The following is a 27,314-nucleotide window of genomic DNA, read 5'->3' on the forward strand; positions in this document are numbered from 1 at the left end:
AGTCATGTTTTGGTTTGGGAGACTGACAAGTACAACTGCGGGGGGGAAATTAACTCAAGGATCCCCCCAAAAACATAGGCCTAGGCCTATTTATTATATTTCTGAGATGCACCCTCCTTTGAAATGGCAAAATGACCCACATCCAATTGGCAATACAGGACAGAAAATAAGTTCACACACCAAAGTCCATGCGCTTGTTTATTTTATTTCCAATCTCCGCTAAAGCCTGTGAGAGCAATATAGGCTGTCAATGACAAAGTATCCGGTACTGATGCAGAATCAAGAGCTCTTAAATTGTTTACAATAGCCACGTGAATTTTCAAACCTGAAGATGGATTGTCAACACCAGTCTATCTTGTGTTTGGTTTACAAAGGGTGTTACCAAAGATGGTTAAGTACGGTGTTGTTCCTAACCAAGATAGTTAATGCCATAAGTGTAGTGGTGCATTTTCTTTGTTTACAAAATACTTTTCCCCCAAGTGATATATACACTGAGTGTACAAAACATTAAGAATGCCTGCTCTTTCCACGACAGACTGCCCAGGTGAAAGCTATGATCCCTTATTGATGTCACTTATTAAATCAGTGTAGATGAAGGGGAGGAGAGGATAAAGGATTTTTAATCCTTGATACATTGATTGTGTATGTGTGCCATTCAGAGGGTGAATGGGAAAGAAATTATTTAAGTGCCTTTCAGTAGGTGCCAGGCACATCGGTTTGTGTCAAGAACTGCAACACTGGGTCTACCACCCAAAGCCAACTTGACACAACTGTGGGAAGCATTGGAGTCAACATGGGCCAACATCCCTGTGGAACGCTTGACACAATGTAGTCCATGCCACGATGAATTGAGGCTGTTCTGAGAGCAAAACAGGGGGGGTGTATATATTTTATTTTACAGTATGTTACTATTTTAAGTATCTACCCGAGGCCATCGGTTCACACATTCATCTGACTGCATAAAATGTTGACAAGTACATTAGGAAATTATCCATAACATGTTAATTAAAGGTGTTTCTTTTCCAAGCTTACCTTAATGATTGACTTACGTTTGTTTGTGTGTAGGCTCTCAGCTGAGTTTAGGCTTGAGCATTACATCTAGGGTAAAGATACCAATGCATCAAGCACTGAAAAATGTATCTGATGGTGTGTCAATCAGTCAATAACCTTATCCTCACACAATAACATTACTCTGGATAACTTGATTCATTAGCAATAAAACAACAGATCCATTTTCTTGTGGTTGTTATTCTCATTAAAGGTGTGCAATGCAAAATTTCAACATTACACATTAAAAATCCATAAACAAAAATAACAGAAGCTAACTGAAATGTCACAATCCCCTGGTAATCAAGACATCAGTCAAATGTGTGAAAGAACTATGAATATCGCCAGACTGACATATTTTCATATTTTTGCTGCCTGTGTTAGAAGAAGTCCCTTTGGCACACCAAAGTTTAACAAGGTCGGAGGTCACCTCAGAGGGCCACCTGACTTTGTAACGCTGCCACAGAGCAGGGTGTGTGTGGCGGAGTCATCCGATCAAAGTTAGCCTTTTCTTTGCCTATGGCGTGTGGGCATTAGGGTTCCCCCACAACTTTGCCCCTCGAGTCAGTCAGCTACTGTGGGTCAATTAAAACTTGAGAGATGCATTCTGCATACCATCCCCATCTCTAGTTCCATGGGAGAGTTCTACAGAGTTTGCCAGAGAGTGCATCAGTGAGGTATGGTGGTGATCCTCATGCTCTGGCTGGCAATAGGGTAGGACACCATTGGGGTGGTGGCGTGGCTTATAGTGATGCAAGGTAGAGGCTGCGCCATGGATACAGCCACCGGTGCCACAGAAACAGTCACAGGTGCCATGGAAACGGGAGGCACCATGCCCTGGGCGATGGTCTGAGCCAGGGCGGCTGAGAGCGGGGTGATCTCGGGGTTGAGGTGGGGCGGGGGAGCACTGGGTGGGGCGGTGTTGGATGGGGGTACTGTAGGGGCACCAGTGGGGGCCACTAGGTCCTGCTGGGTGAGGGTGACGGTACGAGGCTGCAGCCCGGCGCTGCTCAGGGTGGTATGGGTCTGGGCGATGCTGTGGTTGTAGGAGCTGACTGCACCCACAGGGGGAGCCAAGGTCTGCTCAGAGGGGGCTGGGGTGGAGGACAGGGTCATCACCGACACCTTGGTCTGGCTCCGGAACTGGGCATTCTGCTCCAGCAGCACCTCGTTAGTGGCCATGAGGTTTGACACCTGAAAAAGAGATTAAGGTGTTTGAGGAGTGATCTTAAAAAGGTTAATAGATTCATTGTATTGTTATGTGTGGTTGTTGATTATGTGTGGAGGGTTGTTGATCATCTCCTGTCTCCTACACTGACCTGTTTCTTCAGTTCCTCCACTCTCCTCCTCAGCAGGGCGTTCTCCTCCTCCAGAAATCTGTACTCTAGGGGCCGAGGCGGGAGGGCCGCCTGCATCCCCAGCTCATAGTGACCCCCTCCGTTCCCGTCCAGCCGGAGCCCCTCCAGCCTGCGTCTCTTCAGCTGCAGCATTGTGTGGTCCAAAGGGGACTCCAGGGGCCCTGTCTCATACAGACCACTCTCAAACAGGGAGTCGTACACCGAGCAAGGTCCCCTGTCAAAACGACGCTGTCCTGAGGCCATGGAGAGGCAACCCCCCATCCCACCTACCCCTACTCCCCCCACCCCTGAGATACCTGGATCTCTGCAGCCTCCCAGGCTGGGACAGCCCATCCCCATCATGTTACCCCCACCTCCACCCCCAACCAGTCCGGCCATGCCCCCACAAGCACCCACCCCAACCCCTCCTACCCCCCCGCCTGTGTTCACCATCCCACTGGCCCCCGGGCCCATCACGACCCCGGCACCCACCCTGGCTTGCTCATACTCACAGTCCTTCTTGACGTGGCGGAACTTGCACTTGTTGCCCCGCTGGCACTCTCCCTTTAGGAAGTCCCTGCAGATGGGGACCTCCCCTCGGCTGTGTGGGAGGTCCATGGGGGACAGGCCCAGTCCTGCAGCTACTTTTCCCCTCAGCCTGAGGGGCAGCTCCCCTGACTTCTTATAGTAGTCCTCATCCTCCTTGGAGCCGTGGACGAAGCGGCAGTTGGAGCGGACACACTCCTTGTTCTGGTAGTCGTGGCAGAATACAAACTCATTCTTCTGCACCCCGAGGTCCGGCACCTCATTGAAGTCTGGGTGTTTGAAGCGGCAGCGTTTGCCCCTCTTACACACGTTCCTCAGAAAGTCCCTGCAGACCCCATCCGGGGCCGGTCCTGACCCCGGGCCCCCAGCTCCACCTCCCCCACAGTTGTTCCCATTTCCCAGGGCCCCTACTCCACCCATGCCCCCAGAACCAGAGCCACTGCCTCCACCTCCCGCTGATCCCCCTCGGCCCTCTCCTGTGCCCCCTCCTAAACCAGACCCCGGCACCCCTTCCTCGCCCACACTAGTACCCACCCCACCGCTGCTGCAACCGCCTGAGAGGTAGGCGCTGTCCCGGTCAGGCATGGCGCTCAGCCCAGCACAAGGGGAACACAGCACTCATGTGTGTGGGCGAGTGACTTATTCCGACAGCCTTTTCTGTTCCCTGTTAATGAGTGTAAGTCCAACGCTCTAAAGACCAATGCAATCCTCTATCCAGGCATCTGAAATATACATGTCAAGTTGGTTGTGTTATCAAGTTAAATACATTCTTACTGACAGTTATCAAGCTAGTTAGCTAAATCAATGTATACATAGGCAATGGCATTAGCCAGAACAAATGCTTGTTCTGAAATCATTGATTGGTCAAATACAGAAGTGAGTAGAAAGTTTAATTATACAGACCAAAGGCCGGGACAGGTCCATTAAACATGTCTTGTCTATAGCTATCAGTTTCTGGCTGTTTGGGAGGTAGTAGCCTAGCTTGCCGTTAGCTAAACAACATGTTAGCTATTTAGCGACATAACGTTAGCTAGCCGAAGGAGAGCTAGTTATGGCTATTCAGCTAACGTTAGCTAGCTAGATAGCCACAATAATATAACAACCCACCGTGGTTATCTAGTTACAAGCTGCAAAGTCACATCATGGTACAATTGTGCAAGCAAACTACAGGGATTCCACTAGTATGTTGAAGGTGTCTGATTATAGAGCTAGCTAACGTTAGTTTGCTAACAAGCTAGCTAGCTAACGTTACCTATGATTAGCCATCAAGAACTTACCAAAATGCTGCCCCGAGGAGAAGTATTTTACGCAAAAGAAACTGTGTATTATCTACTTTCATTGTCAGCTGGTGGGATTTCTATGTTACGAATGTGAGACGGCTAACGTATAATTTGTGACTTAATTCCTCTGGGTTTTCTCAACACATTCTCTTTGCTGACTATTGTCCTTGCTGTGTTGTTGAACACTCGGGGTCGACCATCCAAAGACTCAAAGCACAACCCCCAGAGAAGGGGGGTTAGAACAATTTCTACCTCTATTGATCCAAAATGTTCTCACAAACCGTCTGGCAGATTTTCGTGCCATTTACTTGATGTATTGGAGGACAACAAAACAACAAATAGAACAATGAGATTATGGTTGTAAAAATCTTTGACAAAACCAACACTAGAGGTACTGCGTCTGCGCTGATGATGACAACAGAGCGCCCTCTGGTGGGGGATTCAGACACGACGGGGTTTGCAGGATGACAGGACAGGTGACCCTGTACCTGCCTGGATAAATTGTGGGCGGGGATATTTACAGTGCAGCTGCAAAACATGAACAAGATGCTGGCGGTGGTTCTTTATAGCCTACAAGACCTAATTGATAGCTGCACTAACCTTTTTAGTAGGTACCAGCTGATCTTCGGTGTGTATGTAGTTTGTCACAAATAATCTTCTAAATATTCCGAGGAGGGAGACGACCGTGGCTGCTGCTTATTTACTAGACCTGGCATGCTATTAGCTTACTAACTACTAATACAAACATTAGCAAGCCATGTAGCTAGTGCTAGCAGAGAATCCACATTTTGATGATTAGCCAAGTTTGACACCAACATTTGTGTGCATACAATTTATACCCATATACAGCGTTATGCATTGTGTGTGTGTGTGTGTGTGTGTGTGTGTGTGTGTGTGTGTGTGTGTGTGTGTGTGTGTGTGTGTGTGTGTGTGTGTGTGTGTGTGTGTGTGTGTGTGTGTGTGTGTGTGTGTGTTGCCTGAAGACATCATATGCCTATGTACACTGTTGGTATGCTGGTATGCTTGTACGTTTTTAACTTTGCTTTTGTGTGGTTACGAGTGGGACACCATTCCTACTAGAGTTACAGTGAAGAATAACTAACTATGCGTGTTACATTGAAAAACATTGTTTTTCTTAGACTTCATGTCCTCGCTGTAGCAGGTACAGTATAGGCAATGTGACATCTTTCCTCTGGGATGCTGCTGCTGGGCTTGTTGTGGTGTGTTGTGTTCCTGTGGCCCTGTGACTCTGAGGCTACTACTAGAGACTACTATGAGGTGCTGGGTCTTCCACAGTCTGCCACTGACAGGCAGGTCAAGAAGGCCTTCCATAAACTGGCCATGACATACCATCCAGACAGGAACAAAAGTCCCAATGCAGAGAAGATTTTCAGGGAGATAGCTGAAGGTAAGGTCCTAGGCTCACAACTTTATTTTTCTCTCTTTGATCAGTAAGAGCTGAATATATATTGTACTGTATGTAATAAAATACGTCTTTGTATGTGCTAATATATCTTGATAATTTTAAGATAAAGCTGACATTCTTTGCAAAGAGTGTGTTGCAACCAATACCTGCAGACAGTGGCAGGTTGTTTTGTCTCATACTGCACTGCACTCGGACCACTAAAACACCACATTAACCTTTCAGAATAGGCTACCTTTTTTAAGCTCAGGTAATGTAGCAATGTGTTCTGGGTAATTGTGTGAGTGAATGGACTGAGAGACTTCAGAGCTGCCAGTGCTATGGTAACAGAGTGCTCCTCTCTCCACTTCAAGCATACGAGGTGCTCTCAAACGAGGAGAAACGGAAGCGGTATGACCAGATGGGTCATGAGGCCTTCCAGACTGAGGGGGAGGATGGGGGTAAAGGGGACTGGGCCGGGCATGGAGGGGGCCAGGACCCCTCTACTTTAACCTGGAGGAGCTGTTCCAGGGCCTGAATATGGACGAGGACCTCTTTCTGGAGGATGTGGGGGACTCCTGGAGCTTCCAGTTGGGGGGAGAGGATGAGGATGACCTCCATGAGTATCAGGCCTTCCTGGGTAGCAGCTTCTTTGACCTCTCGGGGGATCCCTTCAGCCAGATGGGGCTGGGGGACCATGAGGGAAAGCAGTTCTGCTGGAAGAAAACGCATACAGACAGCAGTGCTGAGGAAGTGTGTGAGGGGGCATGATCTATCTATGTTTTCATAGGCTCATATAATGTTTGCAGTCAGATGGGTCGAATGTGCAATAAAGTCACAGTGCCCTTACATTGATTATGTCTGGTGTTGATTCTGTCACATAACAGCACATAGCGCCTGTATTCCATAGTATAAAGTGGCCATTGGAAACGTGATATACTATTGAATGAGCTGTGCTACTTTTATGGTCCAAAATAAGTTCCAGTTTACCAGTCTGTAGGGTTGACTGAGGGGAACTCTATGGTCAGTTCTCCTATCTTTGCTGTATGGGTGTGGCCGTGGTCCAGACATATGAGTTACTCAGTAACACATCGTTACTCCCCTCTCTGTTTTTCCCTGCACCAGCACTTTCTTTGGTTTGGCTGTTTTTTTGCCCTCTCCTGCACTTTGACCTAAAGGAAATCCTGTGCCTCTTCAGTAGTTAGTGTGTCTGTGTTTGTGCACCGCTGCCGTTAGGAGACAAAGGATCTGTGCTTTTATATTTGTATCAAATTTACAGTTTTACCACACTAAAGACGTTGGGGGAGTGACTGCACATACAGTAGTTAGAAAATGATGGTAAGTCTGATGTGTAGTATGTTGTAGTCTGATAAGACAGTTTATCTACGGTTCCTGGTCATCATGTGATAGGCTGTCGGCCAGAGACACCTTTACACGTTTTGCATTTTACGTTTTAGCTGTGAAGATAATTTAAAACGCTAAAATGAATCATACTGCAAGTATTGGAATGCTGATGTTTTTGTAATCCTGAAAGTGTACTTTTGTGAGGGTGTGGTAATAATGGACATTTATCAGCGCATGTGCAGGATGATATGCTACTTTAAGTTAAATGACATTCAATAGTTGTTGTTGATTTCAGGAGGAGGCTAGAGAGGGGTCACTTAGTGTGAGTGCCCAAACTATCCGGGTCACTGAGGCCGTGAGAGACGGGGATGCACTGACCTTCATAGTCATATCCCAGAAGGTAAGTAGTGTTCAGAGATAAATGAAATGGTCTCGCAGCGTAATGTTGCCACTATTTTGGAGAATGACTGATTGTCAGAACCCTACTCAGTGGGACCTTAAAGCCTTGAAGATAGCCATTAACTGAAGTCATTCAGTAATAGTATAGTGCACAATTATGGTATATACTATACATTGGTCAGTTTCTTATTTCCTTTGTTAGATACAGTGACTATAAAGTTAGTATTTTTTCTCAGTGCCTGTTATTGTGTCCACATGTGCTATAGGATCAGGAGGTTTTCAATGGCGTGCATGAATACTGTACCAAATCCACTTGTTTCCTGTTTGACTGTTGTGACATGTTCTCTCTCTCTCTCTCTCTCTCTCTCTCTCTCTCTCTCTCTCTCTCTCTGTATCTCTGCCTGTCTGCCTGTCTGTCTGTCTGTCCCCCCCAGTTGTCAGGCAGTGGGGAATACCATGTGGCTAGGACTCATGAGGACTTTCAGTGGTTGCAGCAGTGTCTGTTCTCTCAGGAGGTGGTGCCTGGGATACTGGGTGTCATTGTTAGTATCCCACCTCTTCCTACCTACACCTGACACATGATCAAATCCTGACACTGACCCTAACTAGCAAACCTATAAGCTTCAACAGTGACTATAGTGACTATACCAGTCTAAAGTTTGGACACACCTACTCATTCAATGGTTTTTCTTTATTTTTACTATTTTCTACATTGTAGGATAATAGTGAAGACGTCAGCAATGAAATAACACATGGAATCATGTAGTAACCAAGTGTTAAACAAATCAAAATATATTTTATATTTTAAATTCTTCAAAGTAGCCACCCTTTGCCTTGATGACAGCTTTGCACACAGCATTCTCTGATATTCCACGGCTGTAAGCCAATTCAGGGCTCGAACCATTTCAAAATGTAGCTCAATGTAGGCTAGACACCATTGCATTGGGAATTCAAGCCTCATAAAAAATACCACTATGTGACTTCTCTCTCTAGTTTCCTCCTCTACCAGCCAAACCTCAGTTGAATGCACCAACCAAAGTTCTGAAACAACTTGGTATGTATTTGTCAACAAATATATCGCTTACAGCCTTGACATCACACAGATATTTTCAATGCTTGCTAACAATGTGTTTTATTAACAGATATTAAGTTATTTTTGATAATTTGTTACAAATAATTATGTTGTATCATTAATATGTGAAAACCAATAAAAAAATATATATGCGTAACTTACATCCAATGAAAGTCTACAACGTTGTTATGCATTGGTTAGTTTCTTGTCTGATATTGTATGGGTGGCCATACCAATGTTTTTATATTGGTTTGAAGTGAAATATTTTGCTGTCTCACTGGTCTGTTGTGTAGGTTTCTTGGCCATGGGGGAGGACTGGCGTATGTACTGCATGGCACTGGAGACCTATCTCCAGCAGGTGGCAGCACACACCACGCTCAGCAAGAACAAATGCCTGGAGAACTTCCTCACTAGCTCAGAGGTGTGTTATTACCACCAAACCCTATTCTTTTTCTCCAGCTGTTTAATCCTACCCTTTTCTGAATGTCCTATCCCCTCCTGTTCAGTTTGAGTCCAATCATCTCCATGTGTTTGACCTGTGTCTTTACCAATAATGACCTGTTTGGTTTCCAACTGGCCAGTTCCAGTTGTATGTCTTGTACTTCGTAACATGGTGCATTTAGTAACTAGGGATAATTGAGTTTCCATACAATGTTTAAGAGACTGGCAAACAGTTTATTCACACTTGTTTTGTAAAGTTTATCAGCATAGGGCACTTGCCCATTGGCTATATACAGTGAATTTGGAAAGTATTCAGACCCCGTTACAGCCTTATTCTAAAATTGATTAAATATTTTTTTCCCCTCATCAGTCTACACACACTACTCCATAATGACAAAGCAAAAACAGGTTTTTAGAAATGTTGCAGATTTATTTAAAATAAAAAACTGAGATATCACATTTCCATAAGTATTCAGACCCTTTACTCAGTACTTTGTTGAAACATATTTGGCAGTGATTACAGCCTTGAGTGTTCTTGGATATGACGCTACAAGCTTGACACACTTGTATTTGGGAAGTTTCTCCCATTCTTCTCTGCAGATCCTCTCAAGCGCTGTCAGGTTGGATGGGGAGCGTCGCTGCACAGCTATTTTCAGGTTTCTCCAGAGATGTTCAATTAGGTTCAGGTCTGGGCTCTGGCTGGGCAACTCAAGGACATTCAGAGACTTGTCCCGAAGCCACCCCTGCGTTGTCTTGGCTGTGTGCTTAGTGTCGTTGTCCTGTTGGAAGGTGAACCCTTACCCCAGTCTGAGGTCCTGAGCACTCTGGAGCAGGTTTTCATCAAGGATCTCTCTGTACTTTATTCCGTTCATCTTTCCCTTGATCCTGACTAGTCTCCCAGTCCCTGCCACTGAAAAGCATCCCCACAGCATGATGCTGCCACCACAATGCTTCACCTTAGGGATGGTGCCAGGTTTCAATTTTGGTTTCATCAGACCAGAATATCTTGTTTCTCATGGTCTGAGAGTCCTTTAGGTGCCGTTTGGCAAACTCCAAGTGGGCTGTCATGTGCCTTTTACTGAAGAGTGGCTTCTGTGTGACCACTACAATAAATGCATGATTGGTGGAGTGCTGCAGAGATGGTTGTTCTTCTGGAAGGTTCTCCCCTCTCCACAGAGGAATTCTAAGCTCTGTCAGTGACCATTGTGTTCTTAGTCACCTCTCTGACCAAGGCCCTTCTCCCCCAATTACTCAGTTTGGCCGGGCAGCCAGCTCTAGGAAGAGTCTTGGTGGTTCCAAACTTCTTCCATCTAAGAATGATGGATGCCACTGTTTTCTTGGGGACCTTCAATGCTGCAGACATTTTTTGGTACCCTTCCCCTTGCCTCGACACAATCCTGTCTTGGAGCGCTACAGACAATTTCTTCGACCTCATGGCTTGGGTTTTGCTCTGACATGCACTGGCAACTGTGGGACCTTATATAGACAGAGGTGTGCCTTTCAAATCATGTCCAATCAATTGAATTTACCACAGATCGACTCCAATCAAGTTGTAGAAACATAAGGACGTGTCAAAAACACATTATCTTACTCAGCCAAGATATTGTAGTGACCCTGCTTTATAAGCGTGGATATCAACTCTTGAGCATGCTTTTGTGGCACAGTTGATTTCCACAGGGCTACGGGCCAGAAAGTTGAAGGTTCGAGCCGCACTCCCTTCCTGTTTCATTACAATTTATTAAGAAGCTGTAGATAGATGACCGTCTGATTTGAGTCTATGGGAGTGTGCTGAAGTAGACCATTGTAGGATCTGACTTTGACAAATGACAATGTTCTCTGTATCTAACCAAGGGCAAGAGAACAGACCTCAGAAACATTTCACACACTGCACTAAAGTGTAGCTTCAGTCGATGTCATTGTCAGACTGATTTTCTTGTTCACAAAGACCACAATGTGTGATTTCTCCATTACACCAAAGAGAAAGTAGTTAACTGGTTTTGACAGAAGGTTGAGGTTGTTTTCACAGAGATTGTTGTCTGTGACACTCCGATAATACATTTTTTTTAACCTGTTTTAATGTTGTCAATGTGGAGAAAGATGAGTTGCTCAGGATGTACCAGCTATTTGGCAGAAAGATACTGTCTGAAAAAAAAATTCTGAAGTTCTCCTTCTTTATTTCAAAGAAGTTTACAGATCTAAAAAAATTGCACAACAGCAAAATAAAAAGGGAACTAGGTCAACTTACAGCCATATAGGGTGCTTTGTGTGTCTCTGCTACACAAAAACAAACATGCCTTCTTGTTATTTCACTAATCTTACTCATCTCTTCTCTAGAGTGTTTGGTTGATTAACATCTGATCTCCTGTGAACAGCTCAGCACTGAACTTGTCTTACTGAGGTGGAGAGTGAAACATATTTACAGTCAAGAGTGCCAGATAAAACCACATGATACTGGACACAATATGAGATCTCTCTGCAGTATAAGGCTGTGAGCCAGTTGTAGGCCTACTGTATAGTGGCTCTCGGAGGATCTGCCTATCTTGATGCTGGCGTACTCTGTTTCACCACTACTCCAGACTTACTGCTGCTCTCCGCTTTCCTTTCATGTGGTCGATGGTGGAGTATGTGACTGAGGGATTCTCCTGTAGAGAGGGACAATTACAAACACAAGATACATTCAGAGAAACTGTGCGCGCTGCTGCTAAAATCTAGAAGGCACAACTATTTTAATTCCCACAAGGCCTATTTAAAGTTTATACTAGCGCACACACATTCTCTTACACTAACGTCTTTTCGTCAACAGCAGTGTTTCTGTCAGAAATTGTGGAGTACAATGCAGAGGGATCATCCTAGAGAAGAGATACAATGAGACTTGCACACCTCCATCATTAAACAAATAACACTTTGATTACTACATAGGATATAATACTTCAAGGCTTGATTTTTCCACTGAAACTGAGGCAATTTAATTCAGTAACATTCTCAGTGTTTCATTTGACGTGCATTATTTTACCTCATCCTTTTGCTTTCCTCCTGTTTGGCTCCCACTATTTTTCTTCTCCGTGTTTTTCTTCCATAGGGGTCAAGGGATTCACTATCTGAACTCATATTTAACAATGACAACAATATTTTTCATCTGGTAGTTTTAACTGTGTGTTAAAGTACCTTTGTTCCTCTTGTTTATGTACAGAGCCACTCCAGCGATGATCAGTATGGCTGGTAGAACAGACAGTAAGATGTAGAGGATTGTATTGGGGTCAGAGGATGAGGGTTGAGCTTCTCCTGGAGTCCCCCCTGAGTTCCTTCCCGGACATGAACATGTTTTGTCAGTGTAACTGAGATGGCATGGGAAGTTGCATGAGTGCTACAGCAAAGGATTACTTACACTTATGCAGTAGAGACTAAGAGAGCAGGCTTGGTCATGTGATTTATTACAGATGTAATTTGATAGTTGAAACATCATTTGAGATTGTCAGACAGAGCAGTGAAAATGTACCTTTTGACAGATATACAGTATGAATATGTAAGGTTTTTGCTAGAATATCTAGCTCATATAGTATAATTTCAGCTTGTACTAACCTTGAGATGAAGTTGTTACGACATTTGTTGTGGCGTGTCCTTTGGGTTGATCTGTTGGGTGTTTGGTGGTAGTGGGTGTTTGGGTTGATCTGTTGGGTGTTTGGTGGTAGTGGGTGTTTGGGTTGATCTGTTGGGTGTTTGGTGGTAGTGGGTGTTTGGGTTGATCTGTTGGGTGTTTGGTGGTAGTGGGTGTTTGGGTTGATCTGTTGGGTGTTTGGTGGTAGTGGGTGTTTGGGTTGATCTGTTGGGTGTTTGGTGGTAGTGGGTGTTTGGGTTGATCTGTTGGGTGTTTGGTGGTAGTGGGTGTTTGGGTTGATCTGTTCCTAACCAAGGAAGTTATCATTAGTGTAGTTAGTTAAAATAGTTTTGAAATAGTTTAACATGGCAATGAGCCAAAAATAATAATAATGGCTATTTCAGCCACACCCATTGCTGACAGGTAATATTTCTGTTTCAACATGACATGACAATGCCTCCGTGCACAATGCGAGGTCCATAAATAAATAGTTTATCGAGATCTGTGTGGAAGAACTTCACTGGCCTGCACAGAGCCCTGACCTCAACACCATCAACACGCTTCTCCCTACTTCCACTCTCAATGCAGATACACTTGGCTACTCATTCATTGCATCGACAGCCCTGTGTTTTTATTATTATTAGCAGCTCGTCATGTCTATTTTAATATCGAGGAGTATTTCACTTTCTCTGGTCATAGGACCAACATGAATTTGTGCACGAGACAGATATGGTGCGACTTGAGTTTCACCATTAGGTGGAAGACTGCCCCCTCTCTCTGGTCAGTCTCACTGGAGGAAAAGGAGAGAGCAAAGACCGTGAGAGGTGGACCCCTCTGCTTCTCTCTCCCTCCTGAGACTAATGCAGTGTTCAAAACAACTCAAATCTTAGACTTCAATGCTGGTAACTCTGAAAAAAGAGAGAAACTATTTTTCACAGACGGATAACAGTTATCCAACTCTGAATTCCAAGTCAGAAACTCTGGCATCTTTCTAGAGATGCGACTATGACGCTGACGTCATGGTTTGACCTCTCCCCCCCATTTCCCAGTTGTCTTGAAAGCACCATGACCATCAGATGCAGGTACTATCAATCCAGTCAAATAAAAAAGCGAACTATTTGTAAATTATTTTAATTTATGCCCAGCTGTGCCTCGCAAGTGCTACACCAACTGATCTATTTCGTTACTAAAGCTTGAGTTTTGCAATATATACTTGTACAAAAATATAAACTCAACGTTTAAAGTGTTGGTCCCATGTTTCATGAGCTGAAATAAAATATCCCAGACATTTTCCATATGCACAAAAAGCTTATTTCTCAAAAATGTTGTTCACAAATTTGTTTACATCCCTGTTAGTGAGCATTTCTCCTTTGCCAAGATAATCCACCCACCCACCATATCAAGAGTTGATTAAAAGGCACGATCATTACACAGGTGCACCTTGTGCTTGGGACAATAAAAGGCCACTCTAAAATGTGCAGTTTTTTCACACAACACAATGCCACAAATGTCTCAAGTTTTAAAGGAGCGTGCAATTAGCATGCTGACTGTAGGAATGTCCATCAGAGCTGTTTCCAGAGAATCTAATGTTAATTTCTCTAACATAAGCCGCCTCCAACGTTGTTTTAGAGAATTTGGCAGTACATCCAACCGTGAAGTGTGCTCTTCACAGATTCATCCCGGTTTCAACTGTACCAGGCAGCCAGCGCGTATGGCATCGTATGGGTGAGCGGTTTGCTGATCAACGTTGTGAACAGAGTGCCCCTTTGTGGAGATGGGATTATGGTATGGGCAGGCATAAGCTGCAAACAACGATGCACAGAGATACCGTGACGAGATCCTGAGGCCCATTGTCGTGCCATTCATCCGCCGCCATCACCTCATGTTTCAGAATGATAATGCACGGCCCCATGTCTCAAGAATCTGTACACAATTCTTGGAAGCTGAAAATGTCCCAGTTCTTCCATGGCCTGCATACTCACCAGATACGTCACCCATTGAGCATGTTTGGGATTCACTGGATCGACGTGTACGACACTGTGTTCCAGTTCCCGCCAATATTCAACCTCACACAGCCATTGAAGAGGAGTGGGACAGCATTCCACAGGCCACAATCAACAGCTGGATCATCTCTGTGCGAAGGAGATGTGTCTCGCTGCATGAGGCAAATGGTGGTCACACCAGATACTGACTGGTTTTCTGATCCACGCCCTTTTTTTAAGGTATCTGTGACCAACAGATGCATCTGTATTCCCAGTCATGTAAAATCCATAGATTAGAGACTAATGAATTTATATAAACTGCCTGATTTCCTTATGAACTGCAACAAAAATCTTTGAAATTGTTGGGTTTTATATTTTTGTTCAGAGTAATATGGTCTGAGAAGAACAGCATTGGCAGGCCAGGCATATAGCCAATATACTGTGATAATGTATTAGGCTTACTGCACAAACCTCATTCCTACAGAACTGTTTTTATTAGGTTAACGTAATTTTTTAAAAGTCATGTTAAAAAACAAATCTGAGCGGTAGATCTTGCCTTTTTGACTGCGAAAGTGACCTTGACTCAGAAAAGGTTGGTGACCACTGATGTACAGAGACTTCTGTGATAACATCATGTATGTGTTGATTATGATGATAATGATAATGATGAGATTATGATAATCAATGGCTTACCTTTAACAATGAGTCGGAGGTTTTGAAATTGTGTGTCACTGATTCTACACATGTAATCTTCTTGATCCCATTGGTGAGGTTTGAGAGGACGAGAGAGAGGATCTCAGTATTAAACATCTTCACCCTGTTTTTTTCTGGGTTGATAGTCTGAGTTCTGTCCATCTCTGACTTTAGACCATGTGAAGCTGGAAAATAAGTAAGCCCCTCAGCCCTCGTTTTTGGTCGACCTTATGAGTGTACAGTTACTGTTCACTTCGGGGCCTGAAACGCCCCATAATTCAATTCGCAATGATTGTACATCCGCTAAGGAAAGTTTGCCAAAACCTCAACGTCAATATGGAGAAGTTAACATATGTAAGTAAAAGATAATGTAAATAAATTATAAATAGTGCTACTAATGCACATGGCGGCACAAACACATCTCGTAAAAGTAATGATATTTTTGTTTGGTTAGCTTTTGGAAATTGTATAAATAAAACATTTTCCTTCTTCAGAAGTTCCAGCTAGGCAGGCTAACGTCAGTTAGCTAATTAATTTGCTAGCTATCATACAGTAGGCGCATATTAATAATTATATATTTAATGTAAGTAGACATGCAATCATAATTGACTGTAGCGCATATAAAGCACCCACAAGCTACCAGTGGCTGAAAACACAATCATTGCGGGATGAAAGAGCGAATTTCTGGGCAAGGGCGGTCCATTTAAAAATCATTCCTCCCTCGCCCTACACTTCTGATGTCATGACACGTCATCAGAAGTATCCACTTTAATTTGAGGGCTGATGGGGAGAGGGTGTGTCTGTTAAGTGTTTGGAATACAGCCCAAGTCTCAAGGCTTAAAAATCCTTCTTTACCCTGGCTCCTCCCATTCATCTACACTGATTGAAGTGAATTTAACAGGTTACCTCAATAAGGGATCATAGCTTTCACCTGGTCACGGAAAGAGCAGGTGTTCCTAGTGTTTTGTACACTCAGTGACTATATATAGTGCCTTCAGAATGTATTATTTTTATTTAACTAGGCAAGTCAGTTAAGAACAAATTCTTATTTACAATGACTGCCTAGGAACAGTGGGTTAACTGCCTAGTTCTTGACCAGGTTTGCACACACTGCAGCAGGGATTTTGGCCCACTCCTCCATACATACCTTCTCCAGATCCTTCAGGTTTCGGGGCTGTCACTGGGCAATACGGACTTTCAGCTCCCTCCAAAGATTTTCTATTGGGTTCAGGTCTGGAGACTGGCTAGGCCACTCCAGGACCTTGAGATGCTTTTTACGGAGCCACTCCTTAGTTGCCTTGGCTGTGTGTTTCGGGTCGTTGTCATGCTGGAAGACCCAGCCACGACCCATCTTCAATGCTCTTACTGAGGGAAGGAGGTTGTTGGCCAAGATCTCGCGATACATGGCCCCATCCATCCTCCCCTCAATACGGTGCAGTCGTCCTGTCCCCTTTGCAGAAAAGCATCCCCAAAGAATGATGTTTCCACCTCCATGCTTCACGGTTGGGATGGTGTTCTTGGGGTTGTACTCATCCTTCTTCTTCCTCCAAACACGGCGAGTGGAGTTTAGACCAAAAAGCTCTATTTTTGTCTCATCAGACCACATGACCTTCTCCCATTCCTCCTCTGGATCATCCAGATGGTCATTGGCAAACTTCAGACGGGCCTGGACATGCGCTGGCTTGCAGGATTTTAATCCATGACGGCGTAGTGTGTTACTAATGGTTTTCTTTGAGACTGTGGTCCCAGCTCTCTTCAGGTCATTGACCAGGTCCTGTCGTGTAGTTCTGGGCTGATCCTTCACCTTCCTCATGATCATTGATGCCCCACGAGGTGAGATCTTGCATGGAGCCCCAGACCGAGGGTGATTGACCGTCATCTTGAACTTCTTCCATTTTCTAATAATTGCACCAACAGTTGTTGCCTTCTCACCAAGCTGCTTGCCTATTGTCCTGTAGCCCATTCCAGCCTTGTGCAGGTCTACAATTTTATCCCTGAAGTCCTTACACAGCTCTCTGGTCTTGGCCATTGTGGAGAGGTTGGAGTCTGTTTGATTGAGTGTGTGGACAGGTGTCTTTTATACAGGTAACGAGTTCAAACAGGTGCAGTTAATACAGGTAATGAGTGGAGAACAGGAGGGCTTCTTAAAGAAAAACTAACAGGTCTGTGAGAGCCGGTTGGTAGGTGATCAAATACTTATGTCATGCAATAAAATGCAAATTAATTAGTTAAAAATCATACAATGTGATTTTCTGGATTTTTGTTTTAGATTCCGTCTCTCACAGTTGAAGTGTACCTATGATAAAAATTACAGACCTCTACATGCTTTGTAAGTAGGAAAACCTGCAAAATCGGCAGTGTATCAAATACTTGTTCTCCCCACTATATATATATATTATCTCTGTGGTATCTTGTATCTGTATAGGGTGAACTCTAATTACTCTCAAAAAATGTTTTATGGTCCTATCAGGAATTCTGTCATATTTACATTGGTCTCATCCTCCACACAAGCCTCTAAATGCTGTGACGCCCTGTGGAGATTGGGCCTTGGTGGTCAGGTTACACTGTAAACTTGGTATTGTTTGATAGATTGGTCAATGGTGGTTGGTCTTGGGTTGAAAGTTTACACCTTCAGATGTTATAAATGGAATGAAATGCCTTTGTTTTCTCTCTTATCCTGTATCCAGTATCCTAGGCTTCTAGGACTCTGGCCTACTAAGCATCACTTTGTCCATGCTTTGCCTGTAAATTAACTTTATAATCTATATGCCTAGAATAATCCTTTGTTAAAGTCAGTATTGCGTCGTAACTTAAGCTTTATGTCTTGTATGTGAACCCATTCATTTTGCAAAGTTATTAAATAATACTTGCTTTGATATTCACTTCTCATGACCATTCCTTGATCTTAGTCAGCTAAATGCAGAAGACTTGATTGCACATGGTTCAACTGTTGTCTCTTGCATTTTGCTAATTATCTTTATGGTCTAAGATAAACATTTGAATAGGCTAATTACTTATTTTTATGAGTTGCACGTGAGGTATTTATAATATCATATACACTGTATATACACATGTCAAATATTACTGCCCACTACAGGATCACAGACTGGCCTGTGTCGGCAGTGATCTCTTGCTGTGGGTTGTTAGTTCCTGACAGAGTACAGCTTGCAAATGCACAGTGGAAAAATCTTTAGATTACGTTTCAAATTCAGGATTCTGCATGTACTGTGTCTGTAGGCAATCAAATATACAACTAGTGCCTCATAACAGAATCCTTTGCAGTTGCACTGATGATCAAATGAAATGTTAAGCTCTTACTTTTAACAGCTAAGCAAGGGCACTGTTTGTTACACAAACTGACAGTTAAATGAATGTGTTGATAAACACAGCAGATAAACGCAACAAGTAACACATCTTGTGCTTGTGATTCTTCAGATTTACTGATTTAATCTGCAATATATTCTACTTTGTATCTTTCAACAGCACATACAGTATAGTGTACGTGGTGTATATTGTTTTTTGCATACACCTTATCTGATTTATTTTGTAAGTTGTTTGTCTCCATTACATGAAATACCCCACACATGTAAAGATACTCTACCTGCAGTGTAATGAAGGAAAGAGCTGATCAGGCACCGAGGTCCACATGACTACTGAGTCCTGATGTTGAGAGATACAGTATGCTGTAAACCAAAATAGACTGTTTGTTCAGTGTGTTTTAAGTGTTAAAAGAAACAGAAACTTTCATCTCTAGGAGACAGAACGCGTCTCCTTCCTGAGCGGTATGACGGCTGCGTTGTCCCATGGTGTTTATACTTATGTACTATTGTTTGTACAGATGAACGTGGTACCTTCAGGCTTTTGGAAATTGCTCCAAAGGATGAACCAGACTTGTGGAGGTCTACAATCTTTTTCTGAGGTCTGATGTCAAGCAAAGAGGCACTGAGTTTGAAAGTAGGCCTTGAAATACATCCACAGGTACACACCTCCAATTGACTCAAATGATGTCAATTAGCCTATCAGAAGCTTCTAAAGCCATGACATAATTTTCTGGAATTTTCCATCAGTTTAAAGGCACAGTCAACTTAGTGTATGTAAACTTCTGACCAACTGGAAGTGTGATACAGTGAATTATAAGTGAAATAATCTGTTTGTAAACAATTGTTGGAAAAATTACTTGTGTCATGCACAAAGTAGATGTCCTAACCGATTTGCCAAAACAATAGTTTGTTAATTAACAATAAATTTGTGGAGTAGTTGAAAAATTTAGTTGAAAAATTTGTTTTAATGACTCCAACCTAAGTGTATGTAAACTTCCGACTTCAACTGTATATACTAGGTGGTGTCAGAGGAAAGCCCAAAATATTGTCAAAGACTCCAGTCACCCAAATCATAGACTGTTCTCTCTGCTACCTCACGGCAAGCGGTACCGGAGCTTCAAGTGTAGGACCAAAAGGCTCCTTGCCAGCTTCTACCCACAAGCTATAAGACTGCTGAACAATTAATCAAATGGCCACCTGGACTATTTACATTGACCCCCCCCCCCCTTTGTGTTTACACTGCTGCTACTCGCTGTTTATTATCTATGCATAGTCACTTCACCCCTACCTACATGTACAAATTACCTCGACTAACCTGTACCCCTGCACATTGACTCCTCATCGGTACCCCCTGTATATAGCCTCGTTATTGTTATTTTATTGTGTTACTTTTTTATAATATTTTATTTTATTTGGTAAATATTTTCTTAAGTCTTTCTTGAACTGCACTGTTGGTTAAGGGCTTGTAAGTAAGAATTTCACGGTAAGGTCTAAACCTGTTGTATTCGGCGCATGTGACAAATAAAGTTTGATTCAATATAATGAAATGATTTACTCGTACCCTTAATCTGTCCCTTTCGTGTGTGTGTGTGTGTGTGTGTGTGTGTGTGGGGTTGGGTATGCATACGTGGGTGCGCTCCAGCCCCCAGGTCGTCAGAGGGTGAGGAAGGGTATCTTCAATCGCCTGAGCCAGGCCATGGAAGGGATGAGGAAGGAGGGCCACAAGGTACCTCAGTATAATATACTGGACAATCAAAACCTAACCCTGCACCTTCCACATGTCACTCTAAGGACAAACAAGATCTAATCACATCCATATACATTAACCAGACAATACTGTATGTGTTCAGCACAACATCCACAATAGCTGAAAGTGTTGAGAAGATTTGTGTGTTGTCAGATTGTCCAAAGTGAATCAGTACATTCCTTTCTGTCTCCAGGATGTGGATGACTTTTTTCAGACTGAGCGTGATAACAACTTAACCCTCACTGGGTGCTCCAAATCAGCAACAGAGGTTAGTGCTCTGTACCATTCTCTCTCTCTCTCTTGGACTGTTTTGGTTGTCTGCAGCCCTTCTTATATCTTCTCTTTTTCCAGAGGTTCATTGATGTGGTGCTGACAGAACAAAGTAAGACATTTTGAGTCAGAGTGAGGTTGCGATCGAGTGTGGTGGCACATGTTGTGTTGTGGCTAAACAAAGTTCTAGAAGTTACATGTGTTTGTGGTTTCTGCTGCTATTGCTTACCATGTGTGTTTCCCCAGAACTAGCAGTGGCTTGTGGACACTTCTCAACCGCTCTGCATCTCTGTGTGGAGCAGGAAGAAGACTCGGCTGTCCTGGCCTTCTCAAAGTGAGAGAACCACACCATAGATGTCATATCTACATTTACATAGAATAAACCAGAGGTATTCACAGTTGGGGTTTCGACCCTAACTGCAGTGGGGTTGCCAGAATTAAACAATAGGATAAAGAATATTTATATATATAGTTGAAGTCGGAAGTTTACATACACTTAGGTTGGAGTCATTCAAACTTGTTTTTCAACCACTCCACAAATGTCTTGTTAACCTGTATGGGAATGGTGGAACCCCTCGCCAACAGCCAATGAAATTGCAGGGCGCCAAATTCAATCAACCGAAATCTCATAAATCAAATTTCTCAAACATACAAGTATTAGGCACCATTTTAAAGATAAAATTCTCATCAATCCAGCCACAGTGTCTGATTTCAAAAAAGCTTTACAGCGAAAGCTCCACAAACGATTATGTTAGGTCACCACCTAACATGCTGTGTTTTTCTGAAAAACACAGCAATTTTTCCAGCCAAAGAGAGTTGTCACAAAAAGCAGAAATATAGATAAAATTAATCACTAACCTTTGATGATCTTCATCAGATGACACTCATAGGACTTCATGTTACACAATACATGTATGTTTTGTTCGATAAAGTGAATATTTATATCCAAAAATCTCATTTTACATTGGCGTGTTATGTTCAGTAGTTTCAAAACATGCGATGATTTTGCAGAGAGCCACATCAATTCACAGAAATACTCATTATAAACATTGATAATAGATACAACTATTATACATGGAACTTTAGATAAACTTATCCTTAATGCAACCGCTGTGTCAGATTTCAAAAAACTTTACGGAAAAAGCATAATCTGAGTACGGCGCTCAGAGCCCAAAACAGCCAAAGAAATATCCGCAATATTGTGCAGTCAACATTAGTCAGAAATAGCATTATAAATATTCACTTACCTTTGATCTTCATCAGAATGCACTCCCAGGAATCCCAGTTCCACAATAAATGTTTGATTTGTTCGATAAAGTTCATAATTTATGTCCAAACACCTCCTTTTGTTAGGGCGTTTAGTAAACAAATCGAAACTCACGAGGCGCTGGCAAGTCCAGCGGAAATGTCGGACGAAAATTCCAAAAAGTTATATTACTGGTCGTAGAAACATATCAAACGATGTATAGAGTCAATCTTTAGGATGTTTTTATCATAAATGTTCAATAATGTCCCAACCGGAGAATTCCTTTGTCTGTAGAAAAGCCATGGAACGAGAGCTACTTCTCACATGAATGAGCGTCAAGAGTTTGTGGCACTCTGCTAGACCACTGACTCAAAGAGCCCTTATGAGCCCCTCCTTTACAGTAGAAGCCTCAAACAAGTTTCTAAAGACGGTTGACATCTAGTGGAAGCCTTAGGAAGTGCAAAATGACCCCATAGACACTGTGTATTCGATAGGCCAAGCTTTGAAAAACTACAAACCTCAGATTTCCCACTTCCTGGTTGGATTTTTCTCAGATTTTCGCCTGCCATATGAGTTCTGTTATACTCACAGACATCATTCAAACAGTTTTAGAAACTTCAGAGTGGTTTCTATCCAAATGTACTAATACTATGCATATATTAGCAGCTGGGACTAAGTAGCAGGCCGTTTACTCTGGGCACACTTTTCATCCAAACGTGAAAATGCTGCCCCCTATCCATAAGAAGTTTTAACAAACTATAGTTTTGTCAAGTCGGTTAGGACATCTACTTTGTGCATGTATAAGTAATTTTTCCAACGATTGTTTACAGACAGATTATTTCACTTATAACTCACTGTATCACAATTCCAGTGGGTCAGAAGTTTACATACACTAAGTTGACTGTGCCTTTAAACAGCTTGGAAAATTCCAGAAAATTATGTAATGGCTTTAGAAGCTTCTGATAGGCTAATTGACATCATTTGAGTCAATTGGAGGTGTACATGTGGATGTATTTCAAGGCCTACCTTCAAACTCAGTGCCTCTTTGCTTGACATCATGGGAAAATCAAAAGAAATCAGCTAAGACCTCAGAAAAAATTGTAGACCTCCACAAGTCTGGTTCGTCCTTCTGACCCACTGGGAATGTGACGAAAGAAATAAAAGCTGAAATAAATCATTCTCTCTTCTATTATTCTGACATTTCACATTCTTAAAATAAAGTGGTGATCCTAACTGACCTAAAACAGGGAATTTTTACTCAGATTAAATGTCAGGAATTGTGAAAAACTGAGTTTAAATGTATTTGGCCAAGGTGTGTGTAAATTCCCGACTTCAACTGTATTAAGAGTACAGATTATTGTATGGGACAATATACAAACATTTTTGAGAAAGATAATTAGAAAAATACTATTTTATTGAGTAAATGTACTTATTGTTTTCTTTTCATTTGGTAAGATATTCAAATGAAATGAAGGTTTGGCCTATTTGTTGATTTAAAAATCGAAATGTACAGATTTGGTTGTGACATTAGATTTGGGGTGGGGTCGCAGTAATTTATTGGGGGGACAAAATGTGGTCCCCAGAAATTCTGGCTGAAAAAATTGGGTCCCCGTTGAAGAAGTTTGAATACCATTGCAATGAATGATCTGTCTTCACCATGTATATGGGGGGCTGTTTTTAAAGGGACTCATCTATTCCCCTATTTAATCTTGCAGGATATGTGTCAAGCTGTCTGAGGTCATAGATTCAATCAAGGTAAAATGTCATCCTCACCCTGTGGAAATATACATTTGACCAAACAACAAAAATTCTAAGGAAAAAAGACTGGGAGGATATTTCACATGATTTACCACACATGCATTGCTAATTATGTTTGTCTCTTTCTCTGTGGGCAGAGAAACTTTGAGAGTGTTGCTGAGAACAACTTGAGCACTCTGGGGCTGGGGCTGGATCTGGAGTCTCGTTGCCAAGAGGCAGAAAAGGTCAGACATCATCTTTCATTACTAGGGCCAGGAGTTTTTCCTGTCTACATGACCTGACTGGGAAAAACTCCTCGCCTTAGTGTTAGCTGCTCAGTTATTGGTGAACAACAACATTGTTCAGTATTAGTGTTGTAACTGTTAGTGCTCACAGTTTGTATTAGGACATACTGTCATTTCCATTAGGTCATGGTGGAAAAACCTCAACCCATTCAGCTGTCATAGACATAACAAATTGCATAGGAAACTCTTAACACATATTGGTGATATTAAAGGGCTCCCGAGTGGTGCAGCGGTCTAAGGCACTGCAGCTCAGTGCTAGAGGCGTCACTACAGACACCCTAATTCAAATCCAGGCTGTATCACAACCGTCCATTATTGGGAGTCCTATAGATTGGCGCACAATTGGCCCAGTGTCGTCCAGTTTTGGCCGGTGTAGGCCGTCATTGTAAATAAGAATTTGTTCTTAACTGCCTTGCCTAGTTGTTAAATAAAAAATGTATAAATAAAAAGTTGTTATTAAATATGATCTTTATGGATAAATAAGGTTGATCTTTGAGCCATTTGAGTGGGTTCTATTTGTAGGAGATGCTGTACAGGAGGACCTGTAAGCTTGTGGTGCTAGAAACAGCCAGCAGGAATGCAGAGAGAGCCAAGCCTGTAAAGACAGCTGCTGTAAGTGTTTTTGTTCACACAGACGGGGACACATCAGGCACTGCTTGTTCCTCATAGGTCGAGCAGGTGTCAGTAGTGCTCTCTCATCTAGAGCCAACTGCTTACATGGTTTGAGACTGTCATTCCTGCATAAAGATATCCCAGTAAAAAATATAGTTAAGTTGGTACTGGTGAACTGCAATACAAATAAACAGTGTTTACACTTTCTCCAATGTGCACTTATCAGGACTTGACTGTATATTGACTAATAGTTCTGAAACTGTTATGTTCTGCACTGTGTGAGTGATGTATTTTCCTCTCTGATTCAGATGGATGAATTGAAGGTGGCAGCTGAGAAGGAGTTTGATCATGTATCTGGAGTGGCTAAACAGGAGGTACATACAGCCCACAGCAGTCGCTGCCTTTCACCTCCAATGTTCACTTCATTCCGACTCTCACCTCTCCTATTAGCTGCTCTTATACAACAGACTGTTGCTTTTTGTCTGCTGAGTTTTGACTGAAATATATGTTCTGTTCTATTTTATTCTAAAGTTCAGTGGCGTGTGTGTGTTCCAGATAGCAAGGTTCCACAGTACTCGTGTGGAGTTGTTACGCCAGGCTTTGATTCTGTGGTGTGAGAAGCAGCTTGAAACAGCCAGGGACACCTCCTTCCGCTACAGCGAGCACTTGCAGGCCTTCAAAGGGCTGGGGGAGTGACCACCACCGGCCAGACACCCCTCCCATGACTGCCACACACCCCTCTGACCCACCTGAACACAGTTTGACTGTCTGAGCACCTCACACTAAATATGTCCATGTATTGTCTATGTATGCGTCAAACCCTGCTTCCATTAAACTTGTAAATGTAAGGAAATCAGTATAATCCTTATAGCAATAATAACCCAATAGCTTTGTCTCTCTCTCACAGTCACATACTGTGTCCTTTGTCCAAACCCCCTCCCCCTCTCCTTAGCACTTTAGCAGAGAGGGAGTTGGATTGTCTCTGTCAGTATTGTGCAATGGTGCAGACATTGAGGAGAGAGATCTCTAGCCATTGCCACATCAGTAGTAAGGGTCACACAAAATAAAGCATGATGAACTGATTGCCCAACTCTCTGGCTGCCTGTGTGTGTTTCTCACTCCAGGGTCATTAATCAGTGTGTTAGACTCCGCCCAAGGACACTCCCACTCTCTCTGTATTCTGACTCTGGGACTGTTCCCTCTGCTCTTCCCTCTGTTTGGTTTATATGCTGATTCAATGACTGTTCTTTCTTCTGGTGTTTCCTCAACTAACTGTGGCTGGGCCCTAAGATGATCCTTCTATTACTGAATGTGAGTGTACTCTAGGCTGTCCAATTCAAAAAGACCACTAACTCTACCCCTTGGCACATGTTTGGATGTGTTATGTATAAGCAATATGGTAATAGTTATGGTAGGCTGGTATTGCTTAAACTTCTTCATCCTCCCAAATCTCCATAAGTGGTTGGGGGTCAATTCTGGGATGGGTCGATCCTATAACTGATCTTTGTGCTGTTCTCTCCCCTGACTCTCCACTGTGGCTGATCCCTGACTCTTGATCCCTGACTCTCCACTGTGGCTGATCCCTGACTTTCCACTGTGGCTGATCCCTGACTCTTGATCCCTGACTCTCCACTGTGGCTGATCCCTGACTCTTGATCCCTGACTCTCCACTGTGGCTGATCCCTGACTCTTGATCCCTGACTCTTCACTCTATCACTCTTCACTCTCTTCACCCTGTGTTGACTCTGCTGGCCATATCTATGAGGATGCTGCTGTGTCTTTGAGCTTGTTTGTCTTGGTCTGTAATCTGTGAGTTGTGGGGAGGAGTAAATCCCATCACAGTAATCAGGGAGAAAGGAGGAGTGCAGGATGTGGTAATCTGACAGTGAAGGAGTGTTTGGACACAGCAGAGATGGTCTTGACATCAGGCTACATACTGCTGTATTCACCGTGTTCTGGAGTCAAGATAACCCAGCCGTAAAGCCCACTGCTGCTCTCAACAGCATTGCAATTCACCTATCCCATTTCAAATACCTGTATATCCATTTTACTTGCTTGTAAATCTGCATGCTCTGATTTGGTGCATGCATTCAAGATAGTCCCAATCAGACATGTTATTGCATTTATCAGGAGTTGGCTGTATGTTCTAACTATGCATGTTTTCTGTTGGCATGTTTCCTCACTCTCCCTCTTCCTGTTTACTGGTGTTGCGGTTCCTGTTTACTGCATTTGATTAACTATCAAGGCAATTACATGCAATCCCCTGTTAGCCACTGGCATACGTTTCACTCAGTAATCTATACAGAGGTCACTGCATCATTGTTCTCGACATGTGGAATCAATTCAATCAGACTGGAATACATTCTGTGCCTGATGCTGTGAGCAGAATTTAATACAGAGCATTGTTCATTTTGTAAATCTTACCAATAATACAATTATGCTCAGAAAATCATGTGAGAATTCTGAGGTATTTAATAAACCAATGCATTTAACAATTGATTTGACATCAGATTTTTGATTTCAGTTACAACAGTTTTGTGTGTTTTTTGTGTGATGCTTTTTAACTGATCTTATCCCCATGGCTTTGGTGCCAGTACCAAATCAATTTAATCAATAGCTAAACATTTGGTTTAACAGGTTTTATAAGAGACTAGTGCTCTAGTGCTCTAGTGGCTTGACACATTGGCTGTCATTCGTTTGTTTTTTATATGTAAGTACTTTATCATTCCTGCACTAAACATATACAGTAACATGATTCTAACACCTCAATGTATTTGAAGATGCATAACACTGCTGAATACAACTATTTTGATTCTAATGAAATGCACAATAAAGATGTGTGAAGGTATACGTGTTTTTATTGGCTGTTGTTGATGACTCAGTGATTTTTACCTCTGATGTTCTGAAGGCTTAAATCCCTTAAATCGCCTCCCGGGTGG

At 42.8% G+C, this 27,314-nt stretch overlaps 2 protein-coding genes across 3 annotated transcripts; one reads left to right on the plus strand and one right to left on the minus strand.

Annotated features, from left to right (window-relative positions):
* Positions 1 to 803: 803 nt before the first annotated feature.
* Positions 804 to 4,601, minus strand: LOC120065277 (zinc finger CCCH domain-containing protein 10-like). 2 transcript variants are annotated; one of them, XM_039016142.1, is made up of 4 exons: positions 4,208 to 4,601; positions 2,897 to 3,652; positions 2,367 to 2,566; positions 804 to 2,241 (listed from the first exon to the last, which is right to left on the minus strand). In XM_039016142.1, the coding sequence occupies exons 2-4, from the start codon at positions 3,513 to 3,515 to the stop codon at positions 1,717 to 1,719; spliced, it is 1,344 nt and encodes a 447-aa protein (XP_038872070.1). In that variant the 5' UTR covers positions 3,516 to 3,652; positions 4,208 to 4,601; the 3' UTR covers positions 804 to 1,716. The 2 variants fall into 2 exon arrangements, with proteins under 2 accessions (XP_038872070.1, XP_038872069.1); XM_039016141.1 differs by having other exon boundaries at positions 2,367 to 3,652.
* Positions 4,602 to 6,152: 1,551 nt separating this feature from the next.
* Positions 6,153 to 27,205, plus strand: si:dkey-28n18.9 (sorting nexin-6). Its single transcript, XM_039015377.1, has 14 exons — positions 6,153 to 6,365; positions 7,252 to 7,356; positions 7,790 to 7,897; positions 8,349 to 8,409; positions 8,721 to 8,848; positions 20,101 to 20,184; positions 20,399 to 20,473; positions 20,557 to 20,587; positions 20,722 to 20,809; positions 23,437 to 23,476; positions 23,617 to 23,703; positions 24,286 to 24,375; positions 24,684 to 24,749; positions 24,931 to 27,205. The coding sequence occupies exons 1-14, from the start codon at positions 6,153 to 6,155 to the stop codon at positions 25,069 to 25,071; spliced, it is 1,317 nt and encodes a 438-aa protein (XP_038871305.1). The 3' UTR covers positions 25,072 to 27,205.
* The last annotated feature ends 109 nt before the right edge of the window (positions 27,206 to 27,314 follow it).

This window comes from Salvelinus namaycush, chromosome 20 (assembly GCF_016432855.1).
Source record: "Salvelinus namaycush isolate Seneca chromosome 20, SaNama_1.0, whole genome shotgun sequence".
Taxonomy (NCBI): domain Eukaryota; kingdom Metazoa; phylum Chordata; class Actinopteri; order Salmoniformes; family Salmonidae; genus Salvelinus; species Salvelinus namaycush.